At 45.8% G+C, this 13,372-nt stretch overlaps 1 protein-coding gene across 1 annotated transcript in view; it reads left to right on the forward strand.

Annotated features, from left to right (window-relative positions):
- Nucleotides 1–13,372, forward strand: part of LOC131260641 (basement membrane-specific heparan sulfate proteoglycan core protein) — a 102,744-nt gene that overhangs the window by 49,873 nt on the left and 39,499 nt on the right. The window contains exon 7 of the mRNA XM_058262413.1: nt 5,327–5,334. Within this exon, the coding sequence (XP_058118396.1) occupies nt 5,327–5,334 (8 nt within the window). The remainder of the gene's footprint in view (nt 1–5,326; nt 5,335–13,372) is intronic.

Consider the following 13,372-nt stretch of genomic DNA (forward strand, 5'->3'; position numbering starts at 1 on the left):
CACATTATGTTATCACGACGCACGCTTAAATGCCTCGACCCGTGCCGACACATTAGACACGTTTGATTGGGCTCAATTGGGTTCGATTTGGCGCAGCGTCTTGCCCTATTCTGTGGCCGCCCTTCCTCGCTCCGGGCGGTCGCTCCCGGAAGGTGGCTTGGGGATGCCGCATGTTTTGCAATGGACTCCGTAGCTTACGCATTCGAACTTGCCAGGGCTGTCGGGAGTGCCGATCCACCGGCATCGGGAACGCGCGGAAAAAAAGGTTTGAGAAATAGCCTTTCGTTAACATCGATTGCGAAAAGCAAGCCGAGGAATCACGTGGCCACGGGCATAAATTGGTGTTAAGCGTTTTTAAAATAATTCTCAACATGCTGTCTGATCGGAACGGTGCGGACCGCGTTCCGTTTGCGTGATAATTTATAGTGGTGCAAATTTCCAACGACCCGTTTCCTCGCCCGCTTCTCCCCGGGACACAAACATACCTTCCAGCTGCGAAAGGCTGGTGTGCAAAACTTAGAACGTAACGAAAAGAAAACGAATCGGTTTGATCAATTCTAGCCTCTAGGCGGGTCCGTGCGTATCCTCCGTTGGGCGACATCGTGTCACCAGAAGCTCGAGGACACATTTATGTGCTCCAAGCATTAAGGAGCGCGATGGCCACTTGCCTCTTTTGCCGTGCTGATTTGTTGACAACAGTGTTTCGAACCGCGGGTTTGCTCATTTTCGGAGTTAAATTACTCCCCGCGAGGTGGGCACGGTTGGCCTCTGACCTGGTTTGATAAACGTACCCCGACACGAGGTTTTTGGTTGAAAAATGTATGCCTCCCTTTCTCCTCGCCGTCGCTTAATGGCTGTTTGGCGCATTTAGGTACTGAAGACATTCGGGAAGTTCGGGGGACTTGTGCCGAAAGGTCGAGGAAGACCCTTATTAAATCGATAATTACATTAAAACCCCTCATCAGCATCGGGACAAACCCGGTGAAGAGAAAAGAACTCCCCAGCTGTGGTAGAACAAAGTATGCGAACAGAATGCCACATAGACAAAACTGGTGGTTACAGGTTCTTACCGTTCCACCGTTTACTTTGACATCTTTTCCCATGTCTCTCCGATGTTGTTTGGAGAATATGTTCGGCCACAGGAACCATGGTGGTCTCGGGACCGGGGCCAGTAGGGCGCCGATGACACACTATTGAGTGGTTGAATTTTTATGACTTACTCAACTTAACCTTTCCCTATCAAGCAAACCGGAACGCAATCGCTGGAATGCACCGAAGTTCGAGGCGATAGATCACGCATATTTTATTCACGATCCGACGTCGGCGGCTTTCAGATCATCTTGTGGACGGAATAAGTGTCGTGCGTGCGTGTCTGTGTGTCTATGGAGCGGAGGGACCTTTTACAGCGGTTCCATTATTCATCGACTGCGGGCCGGGATCAGTCGGTACATCGCACTGCACTTGTCGGCCTGCCATCGATCGAGCGGCCATCGTTGAGATCATTCTGGGAGAGCTATTTTAATATACCGCCAACCCGCGCACAGCGATCGTAAACAACTGTGCGCCAGATGGTTGGACCCTGGACACTGGAAGTACTTGAGTTGCGAGTACGTAAGCGTCCGCTCCTGTGATGGCGCTCCGATGCCCGGGCCGAAGGATAATAATGCGGACGATGCACAACCGGGTGCAAGGGAAATTGAAATATCGAAAAGTTAATTTATGGTATTGGCATAAATTAAGACACGGGGGGACGAAATTAGTATGCCCGGCCTGCGGTAGGGGCTCGGTAAGCATACCGTTGGATTTATTTATCTGTTCGATCAGCTGCCTCCGGAGCTGCCTTCGCATGCTGTATGATTAATGCTGCACTCATCCGACGATAGATGTGCGTTTTTTTTCGGTTCTTTTTCACTCCTATGATTATCTTCTCGTCATTCTTTTTTTGCTCCTCTTCAGTTGGTATTTGATTTTACCCCCGTTGCAGGAATGCAAAAACCGAATGCAACGGGGTCTGATTGCGGCACTTGACATTCCCTGGACGAGCATTCCCTTGTGTGCGCTTGAATGTTCGATTGTTAGTATGTTGCGGTTTAGTTATCTTATCCGCCGCCGAAATGTATTTTGCATAATGTTGTTTTATTGACACTTATTCGCTTCGGCCCGTTTCTTTTCTGCTTTAAAGTTGAAGGTTCAGTCTTGTTCTTTTTGTAACGACTACAGTAGAATGAATGTCTACGGGACGCGTTCGGCGATGCGGGCCATGGCGTAGGAATGTAAACAAAAATCAACCGTTCAACTAGAGCCAACTGGCTGGGTGGCTGATTTTCTTATCTCACTTCGAAGAAACCGGGAGGGAATCTGCGCTGGCTTCAAACCGAACTGTGTGTGACGCCGGTTTGAATAGTTTTTTCTTTTTTGAATTGAAACATGCACTTGCGAACAACAAACTCCAGCAAGTTATCTGGAACAACCCTGGAAAAGGCTGCCTATTTTTAAATGCCTATTCTTTGAGAAGAGGCTTCTCATAGTTGCTCAACACCTGCAAGTTCATTTTCCTTCCGAGAAAACAGCTGTGTTGTTGAGCCGCGAACCTCCAGCATCATCGCAATTCATGGTAAAACAGATGGTTGCTCATTTCCACGGTGGTCGTATATTGAATTTCCCACCGTCCAGGACCAACCGGCACTCAATCGTCCCCCTATGGCGCCACATGACGATGAAGCGCCGGCTGGATCTCACTGTGAGAGCCACCGGGGGGTTGAAGTGCTCGAGATTCGAGCAGCTACTAGAACGCGGACGACAATCTCGACGGAAAAACGCTCGCGTCCCGTTAGTCGCCAGTTAGTAAGCGCCGGGATACGCTGCGGTGCGGACGCAAACACGGACTCCTCCCAAGACGGTGCTTCGCAGTGTTCGCGGATCGTGACCAGTGGCAGTGTGTGGAGTGTGAACACCCCATCCGTTTTGGTGTTTGTTTTTTTGTTTTAGTTTCAGTTTTGTGGTGATTATTACTCATTTCAAATTATTCAACTCAGACGTTCAACTGTGCCCTTGTGTTCTCTCTGCTGTTGCTGCTGCTGTTTGCTGGTGCCAGTCAACTGTTTGCGGTGTTCTGTCGCGATCTTGGGCCGCACGGGATGCATGTTTAACGATGGCAAAGAATGTGCCACTGACATTCGCTTCGGTGCCGCTGTTTATTTGGAGAGATTAGCTCATCGCCCTGTCAGACGATAGCCTGGGTAGCTTTTTATCTCCGTGGATTTGCTCTTGAATGCAACAACTTTCCCAGCGTCTGGACTGGATCGTACCGTCTCACACGGGGGAAAAACAGTCGGAGAAGGTGTGCTACCTGCGGATCTCGAGTGACATACCCGACCGGATCGCTATTTTTCCCCGGAAATTCAGACGGCGTCTGCTCGCGCCGGAATTTTGCGAGTCGCGATCGAGTTGCCGCTGGCCGACGGTTTCGCTCGATCGTTTTCCGCCCGGTGGGACGCCGTTCGTCGAACTTCATCGTGTTGAGCCAGCGAAATGGCAATTCCACACCTCACACCGACGGACGAAAGAATGTGCAAGTGGTGTCGTTAAAGGAGAATCAACTAAAAAACAAACCGATGGACGATGGACAACCATTTAAAATGTTAAAATAATATGAAACAGCTCCGGTGGGAGAAGGAATAGTAAAAGTAATCACTGCTTCGCCGCGTCATCCTTCGTGAACGAAAGTGAATTAAAGGGAAGCGAAGTGATTTATGTCGTTGCTGTTGGTGCACCGTTTTGAAGGACAACCTCTTCGTGGGCGTTGCACCTCCATTTTGCACCGCAAGCTACGCGTTTCCGGGAGTGGAATATCGTTTCTTGACGAGTTCTTGCAGATCGCAGCGCAAATGCGAGAGAAGGAAAAAAACGGACCAGTTGACAAAAGGAAACACATTTCAACGAGCTGCCCTTGCGCCGTACGGAGTGGCCTGTCGTGCCTAGAAACCCTGTGTGGCAAAGTGTGCGCAATGGCTGGTTTAGAAGCAACTATCTTTCGTCTCTGCCCTTTGACGCCCTCCGTTATCGCCAGCACATTTTTGAGGTTGCTGAATGTGCGGTACCAAGCGCCAAATGGAGGAAGATGATCGATGAAACTCGATGGCTTCAGCTGACCTTTCCATTGGCTATCGAAGCTTTGCTGATAGATCGCTCGCGTATTTGCGTAATTTTCGTGGAAATCAATCTCACACGCGCACGTCAGAAGAATTTTGTGTGGCGTGCTTAGGTCCAATCATTGGACGGGATGAAGATTTACAGCAGAGACAGTTAAAATGAAATATACAACGTACAAAACATGCCGTCTAAATCATTGAAAGTGGAACTTGAATTATAACACCAGTCTACAACATTGAAAATGTGGCAAGTGAAAATAGATTTTCAAAAAAGATTACTTCCACTCGACCGTCAAGTGATGGAAATAACTGTTGCTGTGCCTAAAACATTCCAAGCATTCGCAAATTAGCAAGGCCATAACAGAGGCAAACAAATACACATGTCAAAGTCCACGGTTCGAACTTGTCGCTAGCTGGAAACGTGCTGTTAACATCACATTTAGTGCTGGTGATCGTTTGGTCGCTAATTTAAGCTGCGCTAAACCGTTCCCAATCCGCGATTCACTGCAGTTTCGACTTTGGCGTGATGCAGCACTATCATGTGGCGACTGTTTGCCGTCCGCCCCAGGCTTGCATCGTCGACAGTATCGTGCGCTATCGGCGCATTCGCACGTTAGTCCCGCGCGAAGGCGTTGATGGTTTCCTGTCGTGACGAAGCGTTGAACTTGTTGTTTTTCCATGCTCCAACATTAGCAGTGGGAAGAGTTTGAGGGGTGAAAAAAATGTCTGTAAGAATCACGATAGAGGGGTTAAGAAAAAGTCTGTCACCTCAACCGGACCCTGAAGGCATTGCTTCCCCCCCCCCCCCCCCCCCCCCCCCCCCCTTTTAAAACACTTTGTTTGCCTTGCATTCCCTTGTTCGGTTGCCTTACCGTTTACTTTCGTGCGCCAAAGTTCAAGCAGATTGTGCACTTCACCAACACCACGGGCGGACACACCAAAGAACCTTCCGATCCGGCAAAGCAAGAATCTTTCGCGACCGTTTCGTTCTTACGATTTTCCCAAAAGCTTCCACCACCGTCGACGAGGGCGAGCCGAAGAAAACCCCCGAAAGTGGATAAAAAATTTATTAAATTGTCTGTCAATTTGTTTGCGCTACCTATTACGGTGGGCGAGTGTGTGGAAATGTGCAAGGGCCGGATTAAAACGGCGAAAGATGAGCACATGCCAAGAAGATGTGGTGGTGGGGAGGGCTCTAATGTTGGCTTTCGCCCTGGTACCGACGTGCCGTAAGATTTTTTTTTTCATCTCCTAGAATGAAAGACCAGACGGGAAGAACGAAGCGATGGGAAATGTTGAAGCATCAACGTAAAATCAAAACACGATGAAAACATGCTTTTTCCTCAAACCGAAAGCTTTTATCTCCGTCGAGATTGGCGAAGGAGTGAGGAACGGTGAGGAGCGGGATGGAATGAAATTTGTGTTTTTGTGCTTTTTTTCTCTCGTGCTGGTACCACTAATGGTTACTTACTACGAACGACATTTGCTGCGCGGGCAAGCACCGGAGTGGAGTATCCAACTAGGAAAAATGAAACCAAAAAACCGTACATATTCGAAATGCAGCACACGCGTGAATTATGCCTGATGAAGTTTATGATGTTCTTTTAATAGAAATGACGATTTAAGTATCTCCACCTTTTTTTTCCTTCCTTTGAGTGAGTGAGGAAAACTTAATGTATGAAAGTGTTACGCTTTTATACGTTTGTATACACTTTGAACTTTTTAAGTATCTCATATAAGTCTTTAAGGATCTCCTCATTTAAAAGTTAACTTCTTTTGTTTCGCCTCATAAGCGATGGTGACAATGGAGTAAATCATCTTTAGCTTAGTGTAGTTTAAAAGTAAATAGAAAACACTACTAATCTCGCCTTGTCCCGATAACCTACGCCCAGCGTTGATTGTTACTTAGAACATGGTCGTAAAAATAAAGAAAAATATATTTTTTCCAACAAACCGTCTCCCGATAAGAAGCGAACTGGTCCATCTATGGGCGAAGAGGATTCAGGGCGCTAAGAAGCGAATAGCGGCGAGGACAAAAAAAAAAGGTGCCACTATATCAGCTCGAAGAAGGGAAACTCAATGAAGGCGTAGACTTACGTTGGGCGGGCTCCAGTGTCAGGCGCGGACTGACCTTTTGCCGACTATCACGAACTGTTGCGGCTGGTTTCGATTCTATATTATTATTATTATTATTATGTTCACGCCACATCGACAGCCCGCCACACTGCGTCGCCGGAACACTCTTCCCACCCTCCCGGGGTGACAGTGGAGCAGGGACGTTTGAAGCGAGAAAAAAAAACGCCGAGGTTATGTTAAATCGCCGACTCGACGCTTCATTAAAATCAATACATCCGTCAACGGAGCCGAATTAATCGGTCAGCTGATAGTGAGTCGGTGGCTACACATCTTCCGGCCGCCATTCTGGAGCTGCCCGCGATTGCCGGTGGTGAATGTAAACGCAACGCAAAACACGAAATATAGCACAGATTAATTAATACTAACCTTGAAGATCTCGGCACCGCAGTTGTTCGAATGTAGGCTTCGGCGGGTGTAATATTTATAGCACATCCATAGGAGTTATCAGTGTGCACTTTTTGTGGTCCCATTTTGAGTTCAGACGATTTTTCTTCTTGCTTTTGCCAAACGGAAGAATTCAGCCGTAATCAGTTTGATACATATGGCGAGACTGACCTTGATGTTGCAATAGCCGAAGGAAGATTTTTATCAACCATTGCACCTGCACAGAATGAAAATAATCAAATTTAATTATTCTTAGTAAAATGCTGTATAAACTAATTTTAAATTTAAAAAGCAATGTACCGTCACAACATTTCATATTCAATTGTCATTTATTTTTAAAGGCAAAATTATTTTTATCACAATCTTTCTCGTGTCATTGGCAAGATGAGGAATTATATCAATAATCAAAAGCTAATTGATTGCATGGTATGGTTGACAGAATCTATTTTCTGATGTAACCCAAAAACATATTGACACTTTTGTAATTTGACACCGAACAAAAACTGGATGGTGTCATCACGATCATCATTTGAACATTTTATTTCATTTGTCATTAATTTCGACACTGACTCCAGCTCATTGATTTATTGATGCAGAAAACGACAATCAAAAGCCATTTCTTGCTATTGTAGTGGCAATTCAGGTCAGCTTGAGCGACTTTTAACACGTCGAAGCACAAAAAACATTTCATTATGCAACCAGTTCGCTTTAAAACATCTTCAACATCTTTTATCGGGTAAAAGGATAACAGCGAGCATAACGGAAGCAGCGACGACGCATGATAGCAAACCCAAATAGCGCGTTCAGCTACGCGATTCTTATGCGTCCGTTGCGTTCCGTCGTAACGCCATGGAGGCAGGATCCGCGCGTAATAATGACATTATAAAGTTAATGGTCGCACGGACATTAATTGACTCGAAAGCGCCCCCGACAAAAGAAGCGCCCCCGGTGAAAGTGGGTTGAACTTCTTATCGTACCCGACGGGACGGGCGCGAGTGAGCCGAGATTTGGATGCCGAGAAGCGGGAAAAGATGTAGCTAAATTTAAAAGACCGTTAGTAGGACGGCCGTACTCCAGCACGCGGCAAAAGGAGAGGCAAAAGAATGACTGATCGATATTCTGTTTCCTTTTTTGTCTGTGATCCATCGGCATGTGCTTGTCTGGCAAATCGAACATTTGCGAGTGAAGTTCATACTTTCATTAGAAGCACACTTCCGCGATGCACTTAAACGTTCGTTTGTGGCTCAGGGCGTCACCGGGAAGTGTTTCACGATGGAAACGCAGAGAGTGCGTTCAATTGTGCCTCTGCTCGAGCGGATGCAATTCGTCGTACAAAGCACGCATCGCGCAGCTTCCTGGCGCCGACGCCAGTAATTGGAATGCATTCGACTCCATCGACGCCGGTGGCCATCGGCAGCTTCCTACGCTTCCAAGACATTGATGTGCATCGAAGGCAAGTGCGAGGGCATTCGCTTAACGCATCAGGGCTACATATCCAACCGTTTGTCGATGTAAACTTGAGATCTCGCCATTGGAAGCTAGGGAAGAACTAGGGATGGGAACACTATCGGAACATTGCGCGAAAAAAGGGCCCGTTTTTACTTTGTCCGTTAACCTTCGCAGGATGAATAGGAAAGCCTGTTCAGGCGAACCGCCACCCCGCTGCCGGTGGTTGATAAATTAATACAGATTAGTCGGGCGCTTCTCCCGATGAAGATTACTCCGGCAATGTTGACGACGGATGACGGATGTCCGCACGCCGGTAGGAAGTACCATGTCCCGGGTGCCCTTTTAGAGTTTAGAGAGAGGTTTTCTTTTCGACTCCCATCGTTTTCATCCACCGGAGGCTAGCAATTCTACAGCGGAGGATTTACATGCCATGGGTAGATAATGCGGTGGTGGGCGGGATTAGGAGCGGAACCTTAACGAATCCGTAGCCCACCTCGGAAACCCCTTCGCCCGACGTTTCCCGTTCGCATTTCCTGCTACCAAGGAAACATGTCGGCACGTCTTACCATGGGTTGGCTCGCACCCGGGAGTGGTGGTTGTTGGGGGTGAACGCGTTGGTCAGCTTAAAAACTGTATGAATAATGAAAACTATTAATATTAATTGACCGGCACCAGCATCGGCACCGAGCAACACCAGCAAACGCAAGGAGGCGAAGGAAAAACTTGCGGAAGTTTCCCGATGGGGCGGAGGCCAGAGGGATCTATTAGCAGCCAGTTGAGTCAAACAGTGGCTCGTCAGTCATTGTCCGTTCGGGCTGCAAAATCCCGCCTCCCCTTCCCTATTGACGTTTGGTGGTCAACCGTAACAGTGTGGTGCAAGCGTTTATTTATAGAATTCGTAAGAGTTTAAGGAGTTCTCTATCGTGTGCTTGTAGCGTGTGCGGTCCGAGGAAGTGCTGGAAAATACTGAATGTCTTTCTGTTGCAAGTGAGTGAGAAAGTGTGGCCAGCGGGGACGCTGCAACTGCAGCCTCTCGCGTACCGTTTGGTGCGCCCGAAGAAGATCGAGCTCCTGTTATTGTTCTGCGATCACCGATATTAAACAAATTGCTCAAAACATACATTTAGCGGCGCGGTGAGGCGCTTTCGTGCGTGAAAAATGCATTCGATGCATTGGAAAGCCGCCCTTTGGGTGGTGTTGCTGCTGGTGGTCGCAGGAAACGCACAGCGCAGAGGTAAGAGTGTGGGTGGAACATGGTATAACAATTGCTTCGAAATGGGATTCTCTTTACAGTTATTGGTATAATATTGTAAAGGACCATTTATAAACTGTTTTACAAAGTAGTTGGGATTATTTTAAGTTGTTAAAACATTTAAGTAAAACAATTATTCAATTATATTGTTATACAATATGTATATTCATTTGAATACCAAGAGAGCTAAGAGGGAAACTTTTTATGTTAAACGAAATCAATCCTATTTTAAACTAAATCTTCGACAAAAATTTAAACTGACTAAATTTGTTTAAAGTTATACATGTAAAATCTATTATTTTTTTACATAACTTTTTTAATCTGCTTACAATAAAGCAGTATTCCTCTGTTGTGTAGTATATACATGACGTCTCTTAATAAACCAGGTTCTACTGATTTCTTGTTTTGGTTTTAGTAATTCAAAAATAATTTAATTCAAACTCTATAGCTTGAATCATTATCTGGTAGTTGGTTATCTTCTTAGATTTAGAGAAATGCTTAAGAATAACTTGTCATTTAGGGTGCTCTTACATGATCAACAGGGCTTCTATGACAAAGAGGGCCAGGTACTTCACTTTTCTTACTTCATATGGTGTTATAGTCAGCGTAGAGATTGGCACTGTGTTGGGAAGTGAGTTTTTGTAATGCTTGTTCGATCTCGAAAAGTTCGATTCACCGTAAAAATATAAAATCTTCTAGCCAACTTCGTGGCCAATTGTGGACCACTTTGTTTTGCACGGGTCACGCGCCGAAATAGCAACTGATGGGGAGTTATTTTAAGGATTTCCTTCGGCAACACCCCGTGATCCCATCGGTTGGTGTTGGCGTTTTGTGAACGATTTTACAGCCCACTAATCTCCAGCAGGAACGTCGGGTGGGAATGTGCCGGCGCCACTCTACCTACGCCAGATCGTGGCGAATTTTTCCGACCGTCTTTCGTACGAGGCGTCCCGCATGGTTCCGGACGAACGCGTACACAAATCCGGCCCGAAAACGACCCACCGGGTTGATGAATAATTCAGCGCACGGGTTTTCCGAGGAATGCCGTAAGTGCATCGACGTCGGTGGCCGGCGGGAAGTAAAAACAAGGTCATGCAAGCGCCACAACTGCAGCTCGCAAAATGCCCATAAGCCACGGCACGACGAGCTAAGTCGGCGCGATGTGTGCGCAATTTGGAAAATTTCGGGAATAGTTTAGTTAAATCGGCTCGTTCTTATTTACATTGAGCACTTGCGTTTGCTTCTGTGAATACTCATGAGATCAGGTTGTTCTGACCGCGTGTGACTCGATTAGGATACAAATGAACTTAGACTTTATCGAACCAAACATATTTGTATTTTTCATTCCCATAATTCATTTCAATCATATAAAGTAAACATTTAAGTTGTTTATAAAGATTTAAGTGGAGTTTAATGAAACATCGTTTGAAAAACAAAAGGCAAATATTTACAACCGATAAACTACTAGTGGTCGCTTTGCAAAATACAAATGGATGCAAGAGATCCACACAACATGGAAAAATAAAAATCAATCAATTAAATTTCCCTACGGACAGTTTTTTGCCAGTTTTTTTTGTTTTGGAAAAAATCCTTTCACTCTCTACTGGGCCGGCGATGATAAATAAAGTGTATCGTATCCCTCACCTCCCGAAATGGGGAGGATAATTCCCACAGGAAATGACACACTCGGCCGGATGTGTAGGACCACGCACGCAAGCCGTAACAAAAATTGGCGGCACGTCGCTGTGCTGGTCCGTTTTTTGTTTACTGAAATCCGCCGTTCTTCTGGTTGATTGAAAAAATGAAGCCAAACAAACACACACGCAAATCGGTGTTCCTACCGGTGGCATGTTTTCTCATGTCCCGGTCGCCGTTGCTTCCCTCGGTTGTTTTTCTTTTCCAGTGACCAATTTCGTTACATGGATTGCGGAGTTCAACAGATTTGTGAGTCCGTCTGGCGATTTATTTGTGCCTGTAACACCTTGCGTTCACACTATGTTTTCCACTTTTCCCATGCCTTTGCGTTTTTCATATCCGAAGCATCTGCATCGTGATTTTCTTCACTGTTTTATTGTGACGTACCGGTCAGCCGCGTACGACCTAACGATTCCAATTCTACGCGTCATTTGTCGCATTTCATTAAAAATCGAATCGAACCACACTACGGAGATGTGATTTGTTGCCGTAGTGTTGTAACTTGTTTTCCCCCCTGCCACGCTTCCATTTCCATACAAAAGACAGCACTTCCAACGGGTGGAAAAACATTCGGGAAGTAAGATAAAATCGGAAAAGGAAAGAAGATTGTTTCGTTCATTTGTTACTTGACCCCGCTCCGGTTCGGGAGCGTTTTTGGAACTAATTGACATTTTCTATTTCGGTGACGGGGACGCGACGAGCAATCGGGAAAACCGGCACCAATTGGCCCCGGCAGCTCAACATATGGACATCATGCATATGTGCACTCCCCGTCACTCCTACCCCGGAGTATCTGAAGACAGGGGGGCGAGCGGGCGGCAAGGGCGAGCCAAAATGATTAACTTTTCACACCGTCCAACGTCGTCACCATCATCTTTCCCGAGGCCTGCCTTTGCCGTTCGTTGTTTCAGCTGCTTTTGGGTCGCGGTTTTTCGGGGGAGAAAATATTTATTTTCCTCACGGTTGCAGCATTCCGTTCGACGAAAGCGCACCCATCATCGTGCTCGTCGAGAGCAGGGATTATTTTCCTTTACATTCCCTACCGACTTTTTCCGTTCACGAGGTGGGAGGAATGTGTTTTCCCCTTTTTTCCACCCTCGGTATCGTATTCGGTTTCCTTCCGAATGCGGTGAGCTCTGAATGCGGGAAGCTGTATTAAAAGGCGGCAGGTGGGTAGGACAGGCTTTGCGGTGCCAACGAGAATGTGCATCGTGATCTAATTTCCCGAGCAGTGTGAAGCTCTCTTCAAAACTTTACACTTACCTCATCAAGGAGGGTTGGGCAGGTGGGTGAAACAGAAGGGGAATATCATTTTCCTGTCCATCATTTGACTTTTTTCCCACCTAGCGGTGGCGTGCGCTAATGGATTCCGGATAGGCTGCGACGGATGTAGAAAGTTTTTCCGCCGTTGGAAGCCAAATCAATCCGTTCGCTTTCTTTTTTTTCTTTTAATTTGAAAACTACCAATTTGAGAGACATCAAATGTGCAAGTGCATTGCCGTCACATAATTCCGCACACCATTTGATGATGATGATCTTTCTTAATCAATCTTTAATCATGAAGACGTTTCAGGGAAGTTTTAGTTCGTGTTCGGAATCAAATCGAAGGCACTTATTGGAAGGATGATCCTTCTACATTTCCGATAGAAAAATAAGCTGGAACTTTCGCATTTAATTTTCTACATTTCAATCGGATATTTTTATGCTCGGCACTTTATCTTTTGTGCATTTTTTTCTACAAAAGAGAAAAAAGGTTACCCGTAAATAAAGAATCCAAACAATCCTAATGAAGTAAAGTCAACTCAAAACAACGTATCGGATGTCAATAAACATGGCGCGTACGAAGAAAGAAAAAGGGTTGATTTATAAAACATGCCGCCGGAGGAATTAACTAAGTTCTTGCTGTGTACTGTTCCGCTTTACAAGCCCCTTTCGATGGTTAACGGTTTAAGTCGGTTTGGAATTGGAAATAAATCGCCTAATGAGGTAGTCTTGAAATAGAATAATGAACCTCTAGGAAAAAGACGATTAGGAGATTTCGAATTTGTTTTTGGTCAATTATAGGTTTTCGTGTAAACGAAGGAAATTTTATCTCTTTTTTAGAATTTACTAAAGGTGATCATAAAAGTTAGCATGAAAGCAGCACCTTCTCAACCGTCACATAAAGATTGCGTTAGCATACATTCCATTCCACGGTGTTTTGATCGACGAACCATCATCGGACTGTTTGGAATGAATCGATTTTCCACGCTAATGAAACTAGACAGAATTTCAACACAAATCCTACGTGTTGGTGAAAACAGAT

This window comes from Anopheles coustani, chromosome 3 (assembly GCF_943734705.1).
Source record: "Anopheles coustani chromosome 3, idAnoCousDA_361_x.2, whole genome shotgun sequence".
NCBI lineage: Eukaryota > Metazoa > Arthropoda > Insecta > Diptera > Culicidae > Anopheles > Anopheles coustani.